Source organism: Somniosus microcephalus, chromosome 17 (assembly GCF_052327205.1).
Source record: "Somniosus microcephalus isolate GS21.2 chromosome 17, FLI_Smic_1.0, whole genome shotgun sequence".
Classification (NCBI taxonomy): domain Eukaryota; kingdom Metazoa; phylum Chordata; class Chondrichthyes; order Squaliformes; family Somniosidae; genus Somniosus; species Somniosus microcephalus.
This window is the reverse complement of record NC_141003.1, coordinates 35,817,932-35,841,571: the sequence shown is the minus strand read 5'-3', so window position 1 is coordinate 35,841,571 and position 23,640 is coordinate 35,817,932. Positions and strand designations below refer to the sequence as shown.

Genomic DNA, 23,640 nt, shown 5'->3' with positions numbered 1-23,640 from the left:
TAGGCAGTCCCTCGGAACCGAGGATGACTTGCTTCCAGATTTAAAATGATGAGTCCAATGCGGGACCTAGTCTCTGTCACAGGTGGGGTAGGCGGTGGTTGAAGGGACGGGTGGGTGGGGTGCTTGGGTTGACGTGCACTCCTTGCACTGCCTGCGCTTGGCTTCTGCTTGCTCCCGCGAAGAGACTTGAGGTGTTCAGCGCCTTCCCGGATGCTTTTCCTCCACTTTGTGTGGTCTTGGGCCAGGGATTCCCAGGTGTCGGTGGGTATGTTACACTTTTTGAAGGAGGCTTTGAGGGTGTCCTTGAAGCGTTTCCTCTGCCCAGTTGTGGCTCTCTTGCCGTGCCGGAGCTCCGAACAGAGTGCTTGTTTTGGGAGTCTCGTATCGGGCATGCGGACAATGTGACCCGTCCATCAGAGCTGTGGTCAAAGCTTCAATGGTGGGGATGTTGGCCTGAGCAAGAACACTGACGTTGGTGCGTCTATCCTGCCAATGGATTTGCAGGATTTTGCGGAGGCAGCGTTGGTGGTACCTCTCCAGTGCTTTGAGCTGCCTGCTGTACATGGTCCATGTCTCTCAGGCATACAGCAGGGCGGGTATCACTGCTGCTCTGTAGACCATGAGCTTAGTGCCGGTTTTGAGGTCCTGGTCTTCAAACACTCTCTTCCTCAGGTGACCAAAGGCTGCACTGGCACACTGAAGGCGGTGTTGGACTTCGTCATCGACGTCTGCCCTTGTTGACAGGAGGCTCCCGAGGTATGGAAAGTGGTCCACGTTGTCCAAGGCCTTGACCCCACTACTGAACATCAAGTCACCGTTTCCCAGACCGTCACTGACCTCATCTCCTCTGGAGATCTTCCCTCCACGGCCGCCAACCTCATAGTTCCCAACCCCGCACAGCCCGCTTCTACCGCCTTCCTAAGATCCACAAACAGGACTGGCCTGGTAGACCCATCGTTTCAGCCTGTTCTTGGCCCACGGAACTTATCTCTTCCTATCTCAACTCTATCTTTTCTCCCCTTGTCCAGTCTCTTCCCACCTACATGCGCGACTCTTCCGACGCCCTCCGCCACTTTACCAGATTCCTGGCCCCAACCGTCTGCTTTTCAGTATGGACGTCCAATCCCTCTACAACGCCATCCCCCACCAGGATGGCCTGAGGGCGCTCCGCTTCTTCCTTGAACAGAGGCCCAACCAGTCCCCATCCACCACCACCCTCCTCTGCTTGGCTGAACTTGTTCTCACATTGAACAACTTCTCCTTTGACTCCACTCACTTCCTCCAAATTAAAGGTGTTGCTATGGGAACCTGCATGTGTCCCAGCTATGCCTGCATTTTCGTGGGATATGTGGAACATTCTTTGTTCCTGTCCTACTCAGGTCCCCTCCCTCACCTCTTTTTCTGGTGCCATTTCCGCCACCTCCAGCGTGATCCCACCACTAAACACATCTTCCCCTCACCTCCCCTGTCAGCATTCCGAGGGGACCGCTCCCTCCGCGACACCCTGGTCCACTCCTCTATCACCCCCAACACCACTTCCCCTTCATCCGGCACCTTCCCGTGCAAGCGCAGGAGATGTAACACATGCCCTTATACCTCCACCCTTCCCACTATCCAGGGCCCCAAACACTTCTTCCAGGTGAAACAGTGACTTACTTGTACTTCCTGCAATTTAGTATACTGTATTCACTGCTCACGATGTGGTCTCCTCTACATTGGGGAAACCAAACGCAGACTGGGTGGCTGCTTTGTGGAACACCTCTGTTCAGTCCGTAAGGGTGACCTCGAGCTTCCGCTCGCCTGTCACTTTAATTCTCCGCTCCACTCCCACTCAGACCTCACCGTCTTCGGCCTCTTACACTGTTCCAATGAAGCTCAGTGTAAGCTCGAGGAACAGCGCCTCATCTTTCGATTAAGCACTTTACAGCCTTCTGGACTCAATATAGAGTTCAACAATTTCAGACCGTAACTTCTGCCACTATCATTTTTTTTCCATTTATTTATTTTTTCTCTCTTCCACATGGCAGCTGTCGATCATTCTACCAGAGCCATTTACACTTCATCTGGAGCCATCTCTTTTTTCTTAACTTGTCCTATTACCATCTCCTTTTGCCTTGCACCATCTCTTAATCTCTCCTGCCTTCCATCCTATCCCAGACCTTCCCTTTTGTTCTTTCCTCCCCTCCCCCCTTTCCCTGCCCCTGCACTTGCTTAAAAACCTGTTTCATCACCAGCTTTTTCCAGTTCTGACGAAGGGTCATCGACCTGAAACATTAACTCTGTTTCTCTCTCTACAGGTGCTGCCTGACCTGCTGAGTATTTCCAGCATTTTCTGATTTTATTTCAGATTTCCAGCATCCACAGTATTTTGCTTTTCTATTAATGCCAGCACATACTAGGAGTGAATAGGTCATAGCCTTTTAAAACACAAAGGAGTCGAATTCGACTATTGGGCAACCAATCAGTGGTGAAGAAGTCTCTGCGGTTTTGAGGCCCCGGCCTCATTTAAATTTTCCAGCTGAGCTGCTGGGCACCAATCAGGCGTCCCAATGCAACTCGCCAGATTGAGGCCTCAAGATCAGGCTGGGATGGCTGCCCGCAAGTTAAGTTGTGAGGGGGGTCACAATTATGGAGGGTGGGGGTCCCGGAACAGCAGCGGCCCAGATTATTTTTGTGAGCTCTCCTTCTCCTCAGGGGCCCACGAAAATAATACGACACTTACAGTGCAGGCTCTGACCAGTTACAACTTAAAATGGCAATCGAGGTCCTATTTACGTCATAGGGTCCTGATTTACATATTAAAAAGGGCCTATCGCTTGAAACAGGCGGGCGCTCTGGAGACCTCGCGGTAGGCCTCTTTCATTTTCTACCAGTTATTTTGTAGAGTTTTTGATTACTTCCATTCCATTTTTCCCCACAATCCATCCTGGTGTGGTATTCTGGGAGTCTTTTGTACCAGAATAATTACATTTACAGTAAATGTAACAGTGTGATGTGACTAACAAAGCAGGTCTAATTAGTTTGAAATAGGTTTATAATAAGTGAGTGATTTATTTTATCTCCCTTGAGTTCTTAGGAATTTTACTACTATTGCAGCTTTAGCTGGGGGGAAAATTAATTTTCAACATAGTGTCCTGAGTTTTTAGTTCAGTAAATTAACTGTCCTTATAGTTTGCCCTTTATGAGTTGCCCAAATATTTTAGCTGTTTCTGCATGATATTGTCTGCATAAAAACATTAGGGGCAGGATTTTCATTGGGCCGTGGAGGCGCGATTGGAGGCGTGTGGGGGGTTAAAATCACAAAATCGGGGGGCATGAACCAATCCCGCCCCCCAACCCACCTCCATGCCAGTTTCAAAGGAGCAGGATACCTAACTTGTGCTAGGACCCGCCTACCTGAGGTGGGAAGGGGATTAGTGCCAATTAACTGCCTGTTAACAGGTAGTTAACAGGCAGTTTTTAGCCTAATCCCTATTTTTATTCCTGAAGTGTGGGATTCCCAACGGCTCCAAACCACGCCAAGTTAGCGAGGCGGACCGTCGGGCTGAAGGGCTTGGAGGGTTTGAGATGTCCGGTGTTCAGGTGAGTGATGGGTGCATGAGTGCAGAGGTAAGTGTGTTTGGTGTGTGTAAAGTGTTTAAAGAAGTTTAATTCCTTTACTTACCTCTACAGCCTTCCTTCCTTCAGGTCTCGGGAGTCCCTTATCACATCGGCACAGAAAGCAGAATGGCCGCGAGCTGTCAAAAGTTGCAGCATTCAGCTTTCTGTTCTGGAGAGATCTCTAAATCAGCCTGAGAGGAAGGAATTAACTTAGTGTACAGATTGTCAGTGTTGACAGCTTCAAAGAGCTGTCAAACGCTGATATTTCATCTGTCAAAAAGCTCTTGACAGATGAAATGTCAATCTGTGACGTCACCTGTTGCCGGGTGGCCATTAATTGGCCTGCTGAGCCTGCTGGGCGAGCTCAACAAGGTCAATCAAATGAAAATTGAGTGGGTTGGCCACAACTCGATGGAGGCGGGACTACAATCCCAAAAGTTGTAGTCCCGCCTCCTACACGCCTCCAGTATCAAAATCCAGCCCTAGGAGTCTCAGTTAAATGCCTTTTTTTCTTGACTGGCACAATTCCTCATTTTATAAAAAAACATTCTCATTGAGTTTTAAGCAAATGGAAGTTTTATATTTGTAAATATATATATATTGTACATATCTATTACTAATCAAATATTTTTTTAATCCTGACTAAAAGCTTAATAATCATCCCATGAAGCATTTTTGATAATTGTATGACTAGATGATTTAATAGTGGTCCTAGCTCTAATAGACCAATAATTATATTAATGTGACTGAAGGAATATTGCCCCTTATACAATGAATGCTTGATTTTTTAAATTTTGTATATATCTTACTGCAAGTGATTTATGAAAGGATTATCAGACAGATTTTACCTTTAGTTTAATTCATGTCCCTATTAAATCTTCCACAGATGTTAAATATAGACTGCGTAACTTTTCATTTGACTTTGATTAGGAAAGGTTTCCATTTACACATGTTTGCAAAATATTCATACTTACCTCATAGTATTTGATGTAATCTACTGTAGAATGACAGTTAGCAAAAACACTATCGCGTTTTATCAGCTCGGAGCAATGTTCTTTTGCATAGTAATCTGTAATATAATTTGAAAATGTGATTGCTTATATTCAACAATTGAATACATTGCATTCAGATATTATCAGCAACTTAATTTAACACAGATATAGTGAGAATAAATTATGCCTGAGTCAATAATATTTTTGAGACGTAAATAAGGGAGAACCAGTGGATGTGGTGTATTTGGATTTTCAGAACGCCTTTGATAAAGTCCACATAAGAGGTTAGTGTGCAAAATTAAAGCACATGGGATTGGGGGTAATATACTGGCATGGATTGAAAATTGGTTAACAAACAGGAAAGAGAGAGTAAGAATAAATGGGTCTTTTTCGGGGTGGTAGGCGGTGACTAGTGGGGTACCGCAGGGATCAGTGCTTGGGCCCCAGCTATTCACAATATATATCAATGATTTGGATGAGGGAACCAAATGTAATATTTCCAAGTTTGCTGACGACACGAAACTAGGTGGGATTGGGAGTTGTGAGGAGGATGCAAAGAGGCTTCAAGGTGATTTAGACAAGTTGAGTGAGTGGGCAAATACGTGGCAGATGCAGTATAATGTGGATAAATGTGAAGTTATCCACTTCGGTAGGAAAAACAGAAAGTCAGAGTAATGGCCCAGAAATTCGGGTCCCAACGCGTGAGTACGCACGGGGTACTCACGCGAGGACCCGATGGAAGTGCCGGTTTCTTGCATGCGCGGGAAACCGGCACTTCCGTTCCTCTGAAAGAAGGGGTTCAGAGGTCGAACGCGTGCACGCGGGAGTCTGTGCGTGTGCTTTGAACTTACCCTCACGGAAAAACCTGTAAAAAAAAAGTAAGTCTTTAGATTTTAGAAATGTAAAAACCAGGCGTAAGGCCTGCATTTTAAAAGGTAAGTGGTCAATTAATTAAAATTAAAACATTTTTTCCACAGCTTTATTATTTTTAAATACTTTAAAGCAAGGTAAGTTTATTTTTAGCCCCTTTTTTTATAAAAAAATGTTTTCAAAAATTTAAATTATTGTTTAAAATAGTTATTTAATGTAATTTATAGTTTATTTAAAAAGTGTGATGATTTTTAACAATTTATTTGAAGATTTACTACTATTTTGGTGCCGGAGTACTCATAAGTTTAGACAGGTCTTCCTGTCAATCTTATGAGTGGGCATTTCCCTCCTCCGATTGGCTGCCCATGGCTCACGTGATCCCAGGGGACGCATCGCACTAGCTACGCCCCTGGGACACGCAAGCACAGTGCGCCGGCAGCTGGGCCAGGCCCCGGAGCGGAATTCCACGGGAGCCCAGAGCTCAACTGCCGGCGCGCAAGGTAAGTGCAGGTCGGGGGCTTGCACCCACGGGAAGCCCCCGACCCGAATTTCTGGGCCATTATTTAAATGGTGATAGATTGGGAAATGTTGATGTACCAAGGGACCTGGGTGTCTTTGTATAGCAGTCACTGAAAGCAAACATGCAGGTGCAGCAAGCAGTTAGGAAGGCAAATGGTATGTTGGCCTTCATTGTAAGAGCATTTGAGTACAGGAGCAAGGATGTCTTACTACAGTTATACAGGGCCTTGGTGAGACCACACCTGGAGTACTGTGTGCAGTTTTGGTCTCCTTACCTAGGAAAGGATATACTTGCCATAGAGGGAGTGCAGCAAATGTTCACTAGACTGATTCCTGGGATGGCAGGACTGTTGTATGAGGAGAGATTGGGTCGACTAAGCCTGTATTCGCTAGAGTTTAGAAGAATGAGAGGGGATCTCATTGAAACGTATAAAATTCGGACAGGGCTGGACAGACTGGATGCAGGGAGGATGCTTCCCCTGGCTGGGGGTCTAGAATAAGGGGTCACAGTCTCATGATACGGGGTAGGACATTTAGGACTGAGATGAGGAGAAATTTCTTCACTCAGAGGGTGGTGAACCTGTGGAGTTCTCTACCACAGAAGGTTGTGGAGGCCAAGTCAATGAATATACTTAAGAAGGAGATAGATAGATTTCTAGACACAAAGTGGATAAATGCGAGGTTATCCACTTCGGTGGCAAAAACAGGAAGACAGATTATTATCTGAATGGCAATAGATTGGGAAAAGGGGAAGTGCAACGAGACCTGGGTGTCCTTGTGCACCAGTCACTGAAGGTAAGCATGCAGGTGCAGCAGGCGGTTAAGAAGGCAAATGGTATGTTGGCCTTCATAGCGAAAGGATTCGAGTACAGGAGCAAGGATGTCTTGCTGCAATAACAACAGAAAATGCTGGAAATACTCAGCAAGCCAGGCAGCATCCGTGGAGAGAGAAATAGAGTTAACGTTTCAGGTCTGGGACCCTTCATCAGAACTGGAAAAAGCTGGAGATGCAACAGATGTAACAGCAGGTGCAGAGACGGGGGGGTGGTGGCGGCGGCGGTTAGGAGGGGAGGAAGGAATTGAAAGAACATCCTGTACTTTTGTAAGAGGCAGGAAAGATAAAATGTTGCAAATGGGAGTGGCAAAAATCATACTGCATGAAAAATGGGGGCAGGGATAATTATCTGAAATTGTTGTACTCAATGTTGAGTCCGGCAGGCTGTAAAGTGCCTAATCGAAAGATGTCTTGCTGCAGTTGTACAGGGCCTTGGTGAGACCACACCTTGAGTATTGTGTGCAGTTTTGGTCACCTTATCTGAGGAAGGATGTTCTTGCCATGGAGGGAGTGCAGCGAAGATTCACCAGACTGATACCTGGGATAGCAGGAATGACGTATGAGGAGAGATTGGGTCGATTAAGCTTATATTTGCTAGAGTTTAGAAGAATGAGAGGGGATCTCATTGAAACTTATAAAATTCTAACAGGACTAGACAAACTAGATGCAGGAAGGATGTTCCCGATGGCGGGGAGTCCAGAACCAGGTGTCACAGTCTAAGGATAAGGGGTAAACCATTTAGGACAGAGATGAGGAGGAATTTCTTCACCCAGAGTGGTGAACCTGTGGAATTCTCTACCACACAAGGCAGTTGAGGCCAATTCATTAAATATATTCAAGAAGGAGTTAGATATATTTCTTAAGGCTAAAGGGATCAAGGGATATGGTGAGAAAGCAGGGACAGGGTACTGAATTTGGATGATCAGCCATGATCTCATTAAATGGCGGAACAGGCTCGAGGGGCCGAATGGCCTACTCCTGCTCCTATCATCTATGTTTCTACAAGGGCATCAAGGGGTATGGGGAGAGAGCGCGGGAATATGGTATTGAGATAGAGAATCAGCCATGATCATAGTGAATGGCGGAGCAGGCTTGAAGGGCCGAATGGCCTACTCCTGCTCCTATTTTTCTATGTTTCTATGTTCGACACTGTAACTGAAGGATTTGGGCCCAAAATTCCTCCTTTGACTACAAATGAGAAAAAAGCATGTTTTCTCCAATGTTATTCAAATGCCAATGGCTGTTCTGGAACGTGTTGCTTTCAAACATTTGTTGTGTGAGAAAAGAATTTAATCAGAAAAATGAAAACTGAATTAGTCAATCACAATAGAAAAATGCAGTCATTCAGCTTCAGAGGGCACCATTGTTGGGAGAAAATATCTGAAAACAAGCTGAGCAAAAGCGGTCAATGCTGTTAAGCACAATAATGGAGCAGCTTTAGGCACTGCTCCTCACCTATGCCAGTGTAGCTGACTCTACTGTAGTGCATCTGCTGCCTGGAGCGGTACCTGCTCTGAGTTATGTGCCTGCTTATATCCTCTGTGCTCCTAGGCCCCCCTCTCTTGCTACAATGCAATAAAGCTGTCAATGCCTGCTGGACCCAAGGTCCTGGACAGAAAACGCCTCTCACTGCTGTGGTAATACTTTTACATCTTCCCTTTAGTTAAACTCACCAGCTGAGTCTGACATAAAGTAAAGTAATTCAGCAAATCATTTTATAAGCTAAATGAGCCAATTTGTCTCACTCTTCACTTGTGTGTTTTTTAAAAGTTTTTTCCAGTGTTTGGAATGCTCAGAACAGTGCAAAACATGGATCGATTGTCCTTCCAAGGTTAGTTCATTATCATAATTATGCACAGCTTCAGATACAGTTTTGGGCATGTAGAGGGAGTGCACCAAAGGTGGGAATGGAAAATTGCAGGTTGGTGAAATTGAAAGCGATACACGTTAAAGGGAAGGGATAGAATAAGGTGAGAAAAATCCTTACAGACATGGGAAAGGCTCAGAAGGCACTTCAACCCACTGGCAGCCTTTCCCATGTCTGAAGGGGAAGAGGCAAAGACATGTGACAGGCAAAAAATGAAAGGAAAAGAAACTCAAGATGCAGATACAAGTTGCAGGAAAGCAGTGCAGCCCAGCACCCGACTCCCTGTTTGATGGGCGTAGAAGTGGAGGTGGCGCTGCATGAGATGGTTAGAAGGACATTAGCGCATTCTCTGTGCTGCTCCGCTGCATCATCTCGATAGGACAGCCTTGCAGTGTGTCTTGCAAGAACATGGAGTCAAATATCAGGCCAGAGCTGACTGTTATCGTTACTGTCACTGGATGTGCCTGCCCTTTGCTGCATGGTGACCTCAGGTGTACTTGCAGCAGGTGGTAGACCCATTACATCAGGCTCTCCAATAACCTGTGAAGGTTGCTGCCACCATGACATACTGCAAAGTGGGTGCTCATGAGGAAACGTTGATCAGGCCTATCTTAGTGGTGCCAAAAGCAACGGGCCCAGATTCCTTCAGAAATAGGAGCCTCCGCACGCACTAATCAATTTCCAAAGTGAGGTAGGTTCACCTGTCCGCAGTGGGTTTTAGTCAATAGACACCGAACACCTTATGTGCAGCCTGATCTGTTTGGCACACCTTAGTTGGTCCTCCCCTTCTTCCAAACACCTTAAGCAGGGGATTTCCTATTGGGGAATGCATTGGTGCTAGTCACAGTGCAGAGGGAGGGGTGGGACAATTGGCACAAAGCCTCAAGAGAATCTATGTGCCAGACGGAAAAAAAAACAAAAGAAAAATTTGTCAAGAAATGGCTTTAAAGCGGCAGAATCAATTTATTTACTGTACGCTTGAAATCAACTACTGCTCACAACTGATTCCCTAGCAACCCTGGATGCCTATTTCACATGGTGCCATTTGGAACAAATGTCCTGTCTGCAGAATATCCCCACCAGCATTTTTTTTTAAATAGCCCTCTCCTGCTAAACATGGGAGTCCCATTTTCAATAAGGCATCAAATGACATGCTAGGGAGCCAGTAACCATAAGCTTTCATGTGTTGCCTCACCGCATCTTCCTCCGATGGCCATTCCGCCACTTTTACCACCATAGTTGGCCCTAAAATATTTCTATCATAATGGGAGAAGACAGCTTAGTGGAAATTAAATACTCATCAGCCATAATCTAATTGAATGGCGGAACAGACTCGATGGGCTGAATGGCCTACTCTTATTCCTATCTTCACAGCTGACCAGGAATAAAACTGTTGAGAATGGGCAGCAATGTATTTAGCACGAATGGCAATCCATCACTGCTGACACAGAGTGAGATCCAGGCCACTTACACACACTTTGTTGATCTTTTCCTCCCATAAAGGACTGATTGAGAATAAGGTGTTCTATTTTACAGTTAGGGTGGCATTTGCATGTTAGCAAAGATTAACAAGATATTTCTCATGATTTCATTAGAAATATACTGTAAAACAATTCTGCCCCAGTGGAAAATTCTTGCCAGAATTTGATCCTGTAGATGAAGCACTCGTGCCAGCAGAATGATCCAAGTCAACGGGGAAGGGATGTTAGGATAATGGTCTGTGACACAACCACACACTTACAAAACAAAATGAAACTACAATAACAGATCAGGTCCGAAACAGAGCATTACCTTTTTCTGAACTAACGCAAGTGGGAATTTCCGTTTCAGGAGGGCTGCATTTAAGGTCAGCTCGCCACGAGTGAGCAAAATTCACCTGCGATTGTTCCACCACATTTTGCCCAGACAAGAAGTCATCAGCGGCATTGCCATTAAAGTTGCCACATAAGCCTAGGAAATAAACAATTGCAAAACATCACAAAAATCTAATGTTTTGATTTGATTGAGCAGTTGTTTTAACAAGGCCAGATCATCAAATCATAGTCCAGTTTCTTTGAACAATTTTACAGACTTTGTTCCTCAGACAGTATTGAACAAAATGTGACATTAAGTATTTTATCACACTGATTGTTTTAATATTTGGCAGTGCCTCATGTCTAAACCATCCCTGTTATAGCCAATATCTGATGTACAATTGCCTTCAATTTCATTTCTATTATTAGTCCCTTTCTAAAATCACCGCTCCATCTCCAAACTCCCTTTCCTCTTCAAAGTCCTTGAACCATTGTCGTCCCCCAAATTCGTGCCCCCCATAATTCCATGTTTGAATTAGGCTCCTGTCCCTGCCACAGAGCTGAATTGGGCCCAACCAACGTCACAAATCACACCCTTTGTGACTGTGACTGTAGCGCATTTTACCTCCTTGTCCTCCTCAACCTCTCTGCAACCTGTGACATGCTTGGCCGCACCATCCTCATACAACGTCTCTGCTCCATTGTCCAGCTCAGTGGGATTGATCTCTGTTGGTTCCACTTTTACCTATCCGAGCATAGCTAGAGCATCTCCAGCAATAGATTCACTTCCTGCCCCTTCACCATTGCCTCTAATCACCCAAGGATCTATCCTTGGCCCCGCTCCACATTCTCATCTACATGCTGCCCCTTGGCGGCATCATCCAGACATGGGGTCAGCTTCTAAATGTATGTCAAACTTTACCTCTCCAACACCTCTCTTGACCCTCGCCTGACTCTGTGTTGTCAGACTGCTTGTCCAAAACCCAATCTACGAAGACCAAAGCCCATCATCTGTGGCCAATCCTTGTCAGCAGTTCTGCACCTGTCCCTGGCCATTGTATCAGGCTGCACCAGACTGTTCACAACTTTGGCATCCTCTTTGACCCGGAGCTGAGTTTCCAAACACCTACTTGCACCTCCATAACATCTCCCAGTCCACTTCTACCTCAACCCATCTGGTGCTGAAACCCTCGTCCGTGCCATTATGACCTCCACCCTCTGAAAACTTCAGCTCATTCTGAACACTGCTGCCCATATCCTATCCTGGATGGGTTTCCTCCCACTCACCCATGTCAATGACCTTAAGCGGAGCAAGGATGTCTAAGCTAAGGTCGTCCTGAATAGATTGTGACATTGATTAATTGCCCAGTAATATATGTTAAATGTTTCTTGCACTTGGGCCATTGCTTTTCCTCAGTCACTATGTCTGTTAGCAACCAACAGCTTGACTGGCTTTTGTTGATGTGCTTCAAGGATGGACATCACAGATACTGTCTACCACAAATGTAGCAAAGCCAAGGTCTTAGAATGCAGCAGCAGAAGGGTTTCTTTAACTATTTTATACAATACATAAAGACCTGTGGACAAAATCACTCAATTTTTGTCACAACAACTTACCTTGAAACTGCTATTGTGGGGTATACAGTTAATGGCCTAGAAATTCAGTTGGCTGCACCACCCATTAGCACCTTAAGAGGGCGCTAAGTGGGTCGCAAGCCACTGGCCACGCCTCCCACTAAATTCAGCAGGACGCTAGTGGTGGCGCTAGCTGTTAGCGCTGCGCCGCTACCGATGATGTCATCAGTGTGCGCAGCGCCCCGCTGACGCCCCGGCCGCGATATTTGGAAGCGCCCCCTGATTTACCACCGGACGCTATGTGCAACCGGTTCAGGGTGGCGTACCTGCGGCGGTAGAGGCGCAAATTAAAAGAGAGGTGCGGGGCGGCCATTTTTGTTGTTGGCCGCCTGCCAGTACCTCTCTGCGCTCCCGTCCCCGGCCTTCTGACCACCCCCCTCCCCCCGCGTCGTGCCGGCTGTGTTCCAAGAGCCCGGCACTTCTCCTCGCTGCTGGGCTCTTTTGCCGGCACTCGCGATCCTCGGGGGCCCAGCTGGGCCCCAGATCGCGCTGAACAAGGCCCCTCCCCTTTAAGAAGGGGAGGAAGGCCTGCAGTACCGCAGCGCGACGTGCCGCAGCGTGTGGAGCTGCGGCACGTTGCGCAATGATATTCAGTCGCAGCGCCCCAAGAGGGATGCGGGGCGCCTCCAGTAGCGCCGCGCTTCCCTTTGGGGCGCTCCAACTGAATTTCCGGCGGGCGGCCGCGAATGCTTCCGGGGCGCTACTTTTAGCGCCCTGGCGAGGCTGGCGCCCCAAACGGGGCTATAGTCAATTTCTAGGCCAATGAGTTTAAATGTTGTCTGCAGCCAAGTAATTATTTAGCCATACCTTTTACACTTCCTTTTTTATCTTCCAGCAGTGAAATGTAAAGCTGCATAGTGGGAGATGTCTGCACTTGCATTGTCAGCCCAACTGTTGTTGCAAATTGAATGAAGTGTGAAGACTGTTGAAATATTGTTATTCCATCTGTGCAATAAAAAACTCTAGTTTAATTTAAGATTGAACAATGTTAGTTTTTTGTTTAAGAGGAGAAATTAATTTTCTTCAATTTTGTTTTTACCCTGTTTTAGAGGAAGTGTAATTTCTTCTCCACCAGAATGAACATCACCATTGTTATTGAATTCATATGTGGTCTATAAGGAAAAAGATTAAGTTTTCTAGGATCATTCAAACAAGTAATATACAGCACTAAAAAAACCCATAAATTCTTACCTCATCCTGAGAATATATAACACGTTGTAAGCATATCTGTTTCACTGCCTTTTGACATATATGCATCTCAACCTTTACTGACCAGTTTCCTCCCTGTGGGGTTTTAAAAAAAGTTGGACTTTAAAATATAAAGCTTAAAATTCTGCCAAACAAGGATGGATATCATAGATACTGTCTACCACAAATGTAGCAAAAAATCTCACATACAATAACTGCATAGTATGAGCAATCTCCTCTCAAATTATAATATTTCCCATCAAATGTTGTAATATGTGTTCCTTCTTCTATTTTGCAACTTCTGGGACAGCTACGATGAGAGCACGCCCATAGTCCACTGTTACAAACACTAAAAAAGAAGAGACCAATGTTTTTAGTGAAATATTTGACAACACAGTTGATGAATGTTCTAGTGTGAGCTGAATTAGGAGCCATTACCATGTCTGGCAGGATGTCTGTCTGCTCTCTCCAACTTCATAAATCTTTCCACTGTATTCACAAGGACATTTTGATTTTTCGATGCATTTGTTGGTGCGTCTTATGTTATCAAGAACAGTGCCTGACGTAGAACAGAATAAATCTATATGTACATTGATTCATAACCAAGGCAAAGTTCAATGTTTTCATTTATAATTGTAGCACTGATAGTGATATTCTTGTTCTGGTACAGTCTCTTCCCTTGAACTGGGATTTTGGTGTTGGGTTTAGGCTGGGATTTTCAGATTTAGCTGATGAAGGACATTTCCAGTTTTAGAAGGTCAGTTGTTACTGATGAGTAATAGACTATTGTAGGCCCCTAGAGCCATGCTTGATTACCTTAGGGACTCAGAGAGGAATTTCCCAGAGTTTTTCCTAAATTGGCCACAGGTTGTTTCTCTGGTTATTTGGCTCCCCAGGAGATTGCATGGTTGAGGGCGAGTAAAGGGTGTGTGTGATTCCGCCACATTTGGATGGACAGACTCAATTTGCCAGATGGCCTGATCCGGTCCTTTTCATTTGAAAACTAATTGGGCCCCTTGGTTCTGTCAGACAGATTCATGAAATGAACTTCCTGGCTCAACAGATGTTTAACTTATCAATGTTTGGAAAACTACTGTGGAACTTTTAACTCACATGATCAGGTGCTGCCAATCAACTATACATATGCAAACATTGCAGCAATGATTGGAGGCTAAAGTGTGCTTTTTAATTTTAGTGTAACCAGTTACATTTCACTCTTTAGCTGGTAACATTCACAAGCAGACTTACTGTTCGCAAAATAATTGATTTACATTAAGGCAGTTGGGTGTTTACCAAACTTTTCCTCTCTGGTCGAACATGTGGACTATATCTGGGTAATGGCACTACTTAACTTTAATGTGGAAATGGCTCGAGCGTAACACAAACAGCAAGTTACATTTTCAGCTGCATCCCAGCACCTTCAGCACAGGAGGGGAGCAAAACATTTTTTATTTGTTCTTGGGATGTGGGCATCGCTGGCAAGGCCAGCATTTATTACCCATCCCTAATTGCTCTTGAGAAGGTGGTGGTGAGCCGCCTTCTTGAACTGCTGCAGTCGGTGTGGTGAAGGTACTCCCACAGTGCTGTTAGGGCGGGAGTTCTAGGATTTTGACCCAGCGACGATGAAGGAACGGCGATATATTTCAAAGTCAGGATGCTGTGTAGCTTGGAGAGGAACTTGCAGGTGATGGTGCTCCCATGCCTTTTCCTTCTAGGTGGCAGAGGTCGCAGGTTTGGGAGGTGCTGTCAAAGAAGCCTTGGCAAGTTGCTGCAGTGCATCTTGTAGATGGTACACACTGCAGCCACGGTGCGCCGGTGGTGGAGGGAGTGAATGTTTAAGGTGGTGGATAGGGTGCCAATCAAGTGGGCTGTTTTGTCCTAGATGGTGTCGAGCTTCTTGAGTGTTGCTGGAGCTGCACTCATCCAGGCAAGTGGAGAGTATTCCACCACACTCCTGACTTGTGCCTTGTAGATGGTGGACAATCTTTGGGGAGCTTTGAGACACTCGCCGCAGAATAGCCAGCCTCTGACCTGCTCTTGTAGCCACAGTATTTATGTAGCTGGTCCAGTTCAGTTTCTGGTCAATGGTAACCCCCAGGATGTTGATGGTGGGGGATTCGGCGATGGCAATGTCATTGAATGTCAAGGGGTGGTGGTTAGATTCTCTCTTGCTGGAGATAGTCATTGACTAGCACTTGTGTGGCATGAATGTTACTTGCCACTTATCAGCCCAAGCCTGAATGTTGTCCAGGTATTGCTGCATGCGGGCATGGACAACTTCATTATCTGGGGAGTTGCGAATGGAACTGAACACTGTGCAATCATCAGCGAACATCCCCACATCTGACCTTATGATGGGGGGAAGGTCATTGATGAAGCAGCTGAATATAGTTGGGCCTAGGACACTGCCCTGCAGCGATGTCCTGGGGCTAAGAGGATTGGCCTCCAACCACAAACATCTTCTTTTGTGCTAGGTATGACTCTAGCCAGTGAAGCATATTCCCCGATTCCCATTGATTTCAACTTTACTAGGGCTCCTTGATGCCAATCTCAGTCAAATGCTGCCTTAATGTCAAGGGCAGTCAGCCTCTGGAATTCAGCTCTTTTGTCCATGTTTGGGCCAAGGCTGTAATGAGGTCTGGAGCCGAGTGGTCTTAGCAGAACCCAAACTGAGCATCAGTGAGCAGGTTATTCGTGAGCAAGTGCCACTTGATAGCACTGTCGATGACACCTTCCATCACTTTGCTGATGATTGACAATAGACTGATGGGTTGGTAATTGGCCAAATTGGATTTGTCCTGCTTTTTGCAGACAGGACAGACCTGGGCAGTTTTCCACTTTGTTTTTTAGATGACAATGTTGTAGCTGTACTGGAACATCTTGGCTAAAGGCACGGCTAGTTCTGGAATGCAAATCTTCAGCACGTCAGCCAGGATGTTGTCGGCTGTTTCTTGACATCATTGGAGTGAATCGAATTGGCTGAAGACTGGCTTCTGTGATGGTGGGGACCTCAGGAGGAGGCCGAGATGAATCATCCACTCAGCACTTCTGGCTGCAGATGGTGGTAAACGCTTTAGCCTTGTCTTTTGCACTCGCGTGCTACGCTCCGCCATCATTGAGGATGGAGATATTCATGCAATCTCCTCCTCCCATTAGTTGTTTAATTGTCCACCGCCATTCACGATTCGATCTGGCAGGACTGCAGAGCTTTGATCTGATCCATTGATTATGCGATCGCTTAGCTCTCTTTATAGAAGGTTGCTTTCGCTGCTTAGCATGCATGCTGTCCTGTGATGCATCTTCCCCAGGTTGGCAACTCTTTTTTAGGTATGCCTGGTGCTGCTCCTGGCATGCTTTTCTACACTACTTATTGAACCAGGTTTGGTTCTCTGGCTTGATGGTAATGGTAGAGTGAGGGATATGCCAGGCCGTGAGGTTACAGTTTGTGGTGGTGTACAATTCTGCTGCTGCTGCTGCTGGCCCACAGCGCCTGAGGTATGCCCAGTTTTGAGCTGCTAGATCTGTTTTGAATCTATCCCATTTAATACGGTGGTAGTGCCACACAACGCAATGGAGGGTGTCCTCAGTGTGAAGATAGGTCTTCATCTCCACAAGTGCTGTGCGGTGGTCACTGCTACCATTGCTGTCATGGACAGATTCATTTGCGACAGGTAGATTGGTGAGGACGAGGAAAAGTAGGTTATTCCCTCGTGCTGATTCTCTCACCACCTGCTGCTGAGTCTGGCAGCTATGTCCTTCAGGACTCTGCCAGCTTGGTCAGTAGCGGATCTACCGATCTTGGTGATGGACATTGACGTCCCCTACCCAGAGTACATTCTGTGCCCTGGCAACCCTCAGTGCTTCTTCGAAGTGGTGTTCAACATGAAGGAGTACTGGTTCATCAGCTGAGGGAGGGCAGTAGGTGGTAATCAACAGGGGGTTTCCTTGCCCATGCTTGACCTGAAGCCACGAGACTTCATGGGATCCGGAGTCAATGTTGCGGACTCCCAGCGCCACTCCCTCCCAACTTTATACCACTGTACGCAACCTCTGGTGGCTCTGTCCCGCTGGTGGGACAGGACATACCCAGGGATGATGATGGAGGAGTCTGGGACATTGGCTGAAAGGTATGATTCTGTGAGTATGACTATGTCAGGCTGTGTGACAGCTCTCCCAATTTTGAGACAAATCCCAGTTAGTGAGGAGGACTTTGCAGGGTTAACTGGGCTGGGTGTCCCATTGTCGTGTCCGAAGTCAGTGCGAGGTCGATGCCGGGTGGTCGTCCGGTTATGTTCTTATTATTGTTTTCTGTAGCGGTTTGTTACAACTGAGTGGCTTGTTGGCCATTTCAGAGGGCAATTAAGAGTCAACCACATTGCTGTGGGTCTGGAGTCACATATAGACCAGACCAGGTAAGGACGGCAGAGTTCCTTCCCTAAAGGACACTAGTGAACCAGATGGGTTTTTACGACAATCCGATAGTTTCATGGTCAATGTAGGGAGAGTGAAAAGTGTGCTGCATATTTCCACAAATTATTAGTCGTGTTAGAACAGGCAATCACTAGGAGTCCACTGCTTTGATTTTAACATAGCAATATTAAATTTGAGTTCTTTTCCCATAAAATGTTGTTCTCGCAGATTGGAGACAATCTAATATTCTCATTCGATCGCTAAATGACTTTATTGAATGTTTCAAACCATTTACAACTTTGTATTAGTGGACACGCTGTGCTGCGATACAAGGGGCCATTACTGTTAGAACCGTGTATCTTAATGTTGTGTTCTTCAATAATCAGACAACAGACTGTAGGAACGATTCAACAGGTGTTTACTGAATGAGAGTTACTCTAGAACTAACTGTACAGATCACTACTCAGGGTTTATATACAGGTGTGGTCACTGCCGGTACCACAGTATACAGGAGCTGTAAAAAGTAGTTCTCCCCTTAAAGGTACATACATTACAATTCCTCCCCTTTTAGATTAACAGTACCATAACACTCATTTAACAATTAAATATCAAACTAATTACAATTAACACTTTTAACATGCAACATTAGCTGAAAATAGTCTATTTATAAATTCAGTCTTTGGGGAGGCTTCCTGATCCTTTCTGGATAGCGCCTTTCCCGAGTGTCTTGCAGCACGGTGGCATAGTGGTTAGCACTGTTGCCTCACAGCGCCAGGGACCCGGGTTCGAATCCGGCCTCGGGTGACTGTCTGTGTGGAGTTTGCACATTCTCACCGTGTTTGCGTGGGTTTCCTCCGGGTGCTCCGGTTTCCTCCCACAGTCCAAAGATGTGCGGGTTAGGTTGATTGGCTGTGATAAATTGACCCTTAGTGTGTTAGGGGGATTAAATACATGGGGTTACGGGGATAGGGTGGGATATGTGTCGGTGCAGGCTCAATGGGCCGAAATGGCCTCTATCTGCACTGTGGGGATTCTGTGATTGTGTGATTCTTGGTGCGGAGGCGATTCTGGCCCCCTGTCGTCGGTTGGTACATCAGCTTCCGATGCTACTGTTTCTGGGGTAGATGCTACCTGTACGTTGGGTTCATCACCAGGTACGTATGGGCGAGGCATGGGTTGACTTGTTCCTGTGACTCTAGGATCTGGTCAGCATGGCGTCTCACGATGCTCTCCCCAACGTCCACTGTGTACATTAGTGGGCCCTGCCGTGTGCATATCGTTCCTCATAGAATCATAGAATCAGAGAAAGTTACAGCACGGAAGGAGGCCATTTCGGCCCATCGTGTCCGCGCCGGCCAACAAAGAGCTATCCAGCCTACTCCCACTTCCCAGCTCTTGGTCCGTAGCCCTGCAGGTTACAGCATCCCAAGTGCACATCCAAGTACTTTTTAAATGTGGTTAGTGGTCCTGCCTCTACCACCCTTTCAGGCAGTGAGTTCCAGACCCTCACAACCCTCTGGGGGAAAGAATTTCTCCTCAAATCCCCTCTAAACCTCCGACCAATTACTTTAAATCTGTGTCCTCTGGTTATTGACCTCTCTGCTGAGGGAAATAGGTCCTTCCTATCCATTCTATCTAGGTCCCTCATAATTTTATACACCTCAATCACGTCTCCCTCAGCCTCCTCTGTTCCAAAGAAAACAGACCCAGCCTATCCAGTCTTTCCTCATAGCTGAGATTCTCTACTCCCGGCAACATCCTTGTAAATCTCCTCTGTACCCTCTCTAGTGCAATCGCATTCTTCCTGTAATGTGGTGACCAGAACTGCACGCAGTACTCTAGCCGAGGCCTAACCAGTGTTTTATACAGTTCAAGCATAACCTCCCCGCTCTTGTATTCTATGCCACAGCTAATAAAGGCAAGTCATAGAGTCATAGAGTTTTACAGCACAGAAAGAGGCCCTTCGGCCCATCGTGTCTGCGCCGCCCATCCATCCCTGTCCAGTCTAATCCCATTTTCCAGCATTTGGTCCATAGCCTTGTATGCAATGGCATTTCAAGTGCTCATCCAAATGCTTCTTGAATGTTGTGAGGGTTCCTGCCTCTACCACCCTTTCAGGCATTGAGTTCCACATTCCAACCACCCTCTGGGTGAAAAAGTTCCTCCTCAAATCCCCTCTAAATCTCCTGCCCCTTACCCTGAATCTATGCCCCCTTGTTATTGACCCCCCCACTAAGGGGAAAAGTTCCTCTTTATCTACCCTATCTATGCCCCTCATTATTTTGTACACCTCAATCAGGTCCCCCCTCAGCCTTCTCTGCTCCAAGGAAAACAACTCCAGCCTGTCCAGCCTCTCTTCATAGCTGAGGCGCTCCATCCCAGGTAACATCCTGGTGAATCTTCTCTGCACCCTCTCCAAAGCAATCACATCCTTCCTATAGTGAGGCGACCAGAACTGCACACAGTACTCCAGCTGTGGCCTCACCAGCGTTTTGTACAGCTCCATCATAACCTCCCTGCTCTTATATTCTATGCCTCGGCTAATGAAGGCAAGTATCCCATATGCCTTTTTAACCACCTTATCTACCTGCTCCGCTGCCTTCAGGGATCTATGTACATGTACACCAAGGTCCCTCTGACCCTCTGTACTTCCTAGGGTCCTACCACTCATTGTGTATTCCCTTGCCTTATTTGTCCGTCCAAAATGCATCACCTCGCACTTTTCAGGGTTAAATTCCATTTGCCACTTTTCCGCCCATCTGACCAACCTGTTTATATCGTCCTGTAGCCGGAGGCTTTCCTCCTCGCAATTTACCACCCCACCAATTTTCGTGTCATCTGCGAACTTACTGATCATACCTTTTACATTTTCATCCAAATCATTTATGTAGATCACAAACAATAAGGGACCCAGCACCGATCCCTGAGGTACCCCACTGGACACAGGCTTCCAGTCACAAAAGCAACCTTCGACCATCACCCTCTGCCTCCTGCCACTCAGCCAGTTTAGGATCCAATGCGCCAAGGCACCCTGGATCCCATGGGCTCTTACCTTCTTGACCAGTCTCCTATGCGGGACTTTGTCAAAAGCTTTACTGAAGTCCATGTACACCACATCCACAGCATTTCCCTCATCCACCCCACTAGTCACCCCCTCGAAAAATTCGATCAGATTTGTTAGACATGATTTACCCTTGACAAAGCCATGCTGACTATCCCCGATTAATCCTTGCCTCTCCAAGTGGAGATTAATTTTGTCCCTCAGAATTTTTTCCAATAATTTCCCCACCACAGATGTTAGACTCACTGGCCTGTAATTCCCTGGTTTATCCCTGCTACCCTTCTTGAATAATGGTACTACGTTAGCTGTTCTCCAGTCCTCTGGTACATCCCCTGTGGCCAGAGAGGTTCTGAAAATTAGTGTCAGAGCCCCTGCAATCTCCTCCCTTGCCTCCCACAGCAGCCTGGGATACATCTCGTCCGGGCCTGGGGATTTATCCACTTTTTGGCCCGCTAAAACCGCTAGCACCTCCTCCCTCTCGATGCTAATATGTTCAAGTATGTCACAGTCCCCTTGCCCGATTTCTATGTCTGCATCGTCTTTCTCCATAGTGAACACAGATGCAAAAAATTCATTTAAAACCCCGCCTACATCCTCTGGCTCTACACACAGATTGCCACTTTGGTCCCTAATGGGCTGCCATTTTTCTGTTCGGTAGTCGCGGGCCAAGACTGGTTGCCCTACATTGAAGCTCCTTGTTGGCTTCTCATGGATGTGCTGGAATTGCTTACTCTCAACATCTCTTCGTACGTTTGGTCTGAGCAAATCCAGGTGAGATCTTAACCTTCGGTTAAAGAACATCAAGGCTGGGGCCTGGTTGGTTACTGCATGTGTCGCATTCCGGTAGGCGAACAGGAATTTGTCCACCTTGTGCTGCAGCGGAATGTTGTCATTGTACATAGCCTTTATTGCCTTCTTAAAGGTTTGTACGAACCTCTCAGCCAATCCATTTGTGGCTGGGTGATACGGGGCGGATGTGTAATGCCTTACCCCATTCCTTTTCATAAATCTTCGAAACTCTTCGGACACAAACTGTGGTCCGTTATCACAGCAAATCTGCTCTGGCAAGCCGTTCCTGGCAAAAATGGTCCGTAGGACTGCAATAGTTTTCTCCGTGGTGGTGGAGGACATTTTGATCACCTCAGGTCATTTCGAGTGCGCATCCACGGCTATTAAAAACATTGAGTCCATGAATGGACCAGCAAAATCAATATGCACCCATTGCCATGGAGATGAGGGCCACTCCCATGGGTGTAGAGGGGCATGTGGTGGTGCATTTTGGACCTTCTGGCATCCTGAGCAGCTCTTTGTCAGGTCCTCGATTTGCTGATCGATCCCTGGCCACCACACATAAGCCCTAGCAAGGCTTTTCATTTTCACCCCTCCCAGATGACCTTCGTGAAGCTCATTGAGCACTCTATCCCTTAACTTGGGTGGAATTACCACTCGGGATCCACACATCAAGGTCCCCTGGCATACTGACAGCCGTTCTCTTCTGGATGAGAATGCTGGCAACAGTGAGTCGCCATGTGCTGGCCATCCCTTCATCGTCAAATCATATACCTGAGACAGTGTCGGGTCATTTCGGGTCTCCTTCTCTATACCAGCGTTAGTTACTGGCAAGCATTCAATTATAGTCGAATGAAATATTTCGACAGGATCCACTGCTGGTGCTTCCTCCGCAGTAGGCAGTGGCAGGCGTGATAGCCCATCAGCGTTTCATAGTAACATAGTAACATAGAGATAGGAACAGGAGTAGGCCATTCGGCCCTTCGAGCCTGCTCCGCCATTCAATGAGATCATGGCTGATCCTCGTCTGAGATCATAGCTGATCTTACCAGTTCAGTACCCCGTCCCCGCCTTTTCTCCGTAACCCTTAATCCCCTTAGCCTTCAGAAATATATCCAATTCTCTCTTGAAAATATTTATTGAATTAGCCTTCACAGCCCTCTGTGGCAGGGAATTCCACAGGCTCACCACTCTTTGAGTGAAGAAATTCTTCCTCATCTCTGTTTTAAATGATTTGCCCGCTATTTTTAGACTGTGGCCCCTGGTTCTGTGCTCCCTGGCCATTGGAAACATTCTCTCTGAATTCAGCCTGTCCAGGCCTGCCATAATTTTATATGTTTCGATGAGATCCCCTCTCAATCTTCTAAACTCCAGTGAGTACAAGCCCAAACTATTTAATCTCTCTTCGTAGGTCATTCCCGCCATTCCAGGTATCAGCCTGGTGAATCGCCGTTGCACTCTTTCCATGGCAAGAACATCCTTCCGCAGATGGGGCGACCAAAACTGTACACAATACTCCAGATGCGGTCTCACCAGCACCTTGTACAGCTGTAGTAAGGTATCCCTATTCCTATACTCGAACCCCCTTGATATGAAGGCCAACATACCATTTGCCTTCTTAATCGCCTGTTGCACCTGCATGCTCTCCTTCAGTGACTGGTGCACAAGAACACCCAGGTCCCTCTGCACTTCCCCATCTCCCAATCTATTGCCATTTAGATAATAATCTACCCTCCTGTTTTTACCCCCAAAGTGGATAACCTCGCATTTATCCACATTATAGTGCATCTGCCACGTATCCGCCCATTCCCCCAACCTGTCCAAATCGCACTGTAGCCTCCTGACATCCTCATCAGAGCCCACCCCTCCTCCTAGTTTAGTGTCGTCAGCGAATTTGGAAATATTGCATCCAATTCCCTGATCCAGATCATTTATATATATTGTGAACAGCTGGGGTCCCAGGACAGATCCTTGCGGCACCCCGCTGGTCACTGCCTGCCACTCTGAAAACGAGCCGTTTATTCCAACTCTCTGTTTTCTATCCGCCAGCCAGTTCTCTATCCACGTTAATACTTTGCCCC

At 46.5% G+C, this 23,640-nt stretch overlaps 1 protein-coding gene across 4 annotated transcripts in view; it reads right to left on the bottom strand.

Annotated features, from left to right (window-relative positions):
• LOC147105635 (mucin-2-like) overlaps window positions 1-23,640 on the bottom strand; it is a 210,490-nt gene that overhangs the window by 110,369 nt on the left and 76,481 nt on the right. For 3 of the 4 annotated variants that reach the window (XM_086010175.1, XM_086010178.1, XM_086010177.1), the window contains 7 exons: window positions 13,738-13,858; window positions 13,510-13,648; window positions 13,303-13,395; window positions 13,151-13,223; window positions 12,919-13,056; window positions 10,475-10,633; window positions 4,575-4,669 (listed from right to left, as the gene is read on the bottom strand). In XM_086010175.1, the coding sequence (XP_085866301.1) occupies window positions 4,575-4,669; window positions 10,475-10,633; window positions 12,919-13,056; window positions 13,151-13,223; window positions 13,303-13,395; window positions 13,510-13,648; window positions 13,738-13,858 (818 nt within the window). The remainder of the gene's footprint in view (window positions 1-4,574; window positions 4,670-10,474; window positions 10,634-12,918; window positions 13,057-13,150; window positions 13,224-13,302; window positions 13,396-13,509; window positions 13,649-13,737; window positions 13,859-23,640) is intronic. The other variant, XM_086010179.1, reaches the window with a different exon arrangement.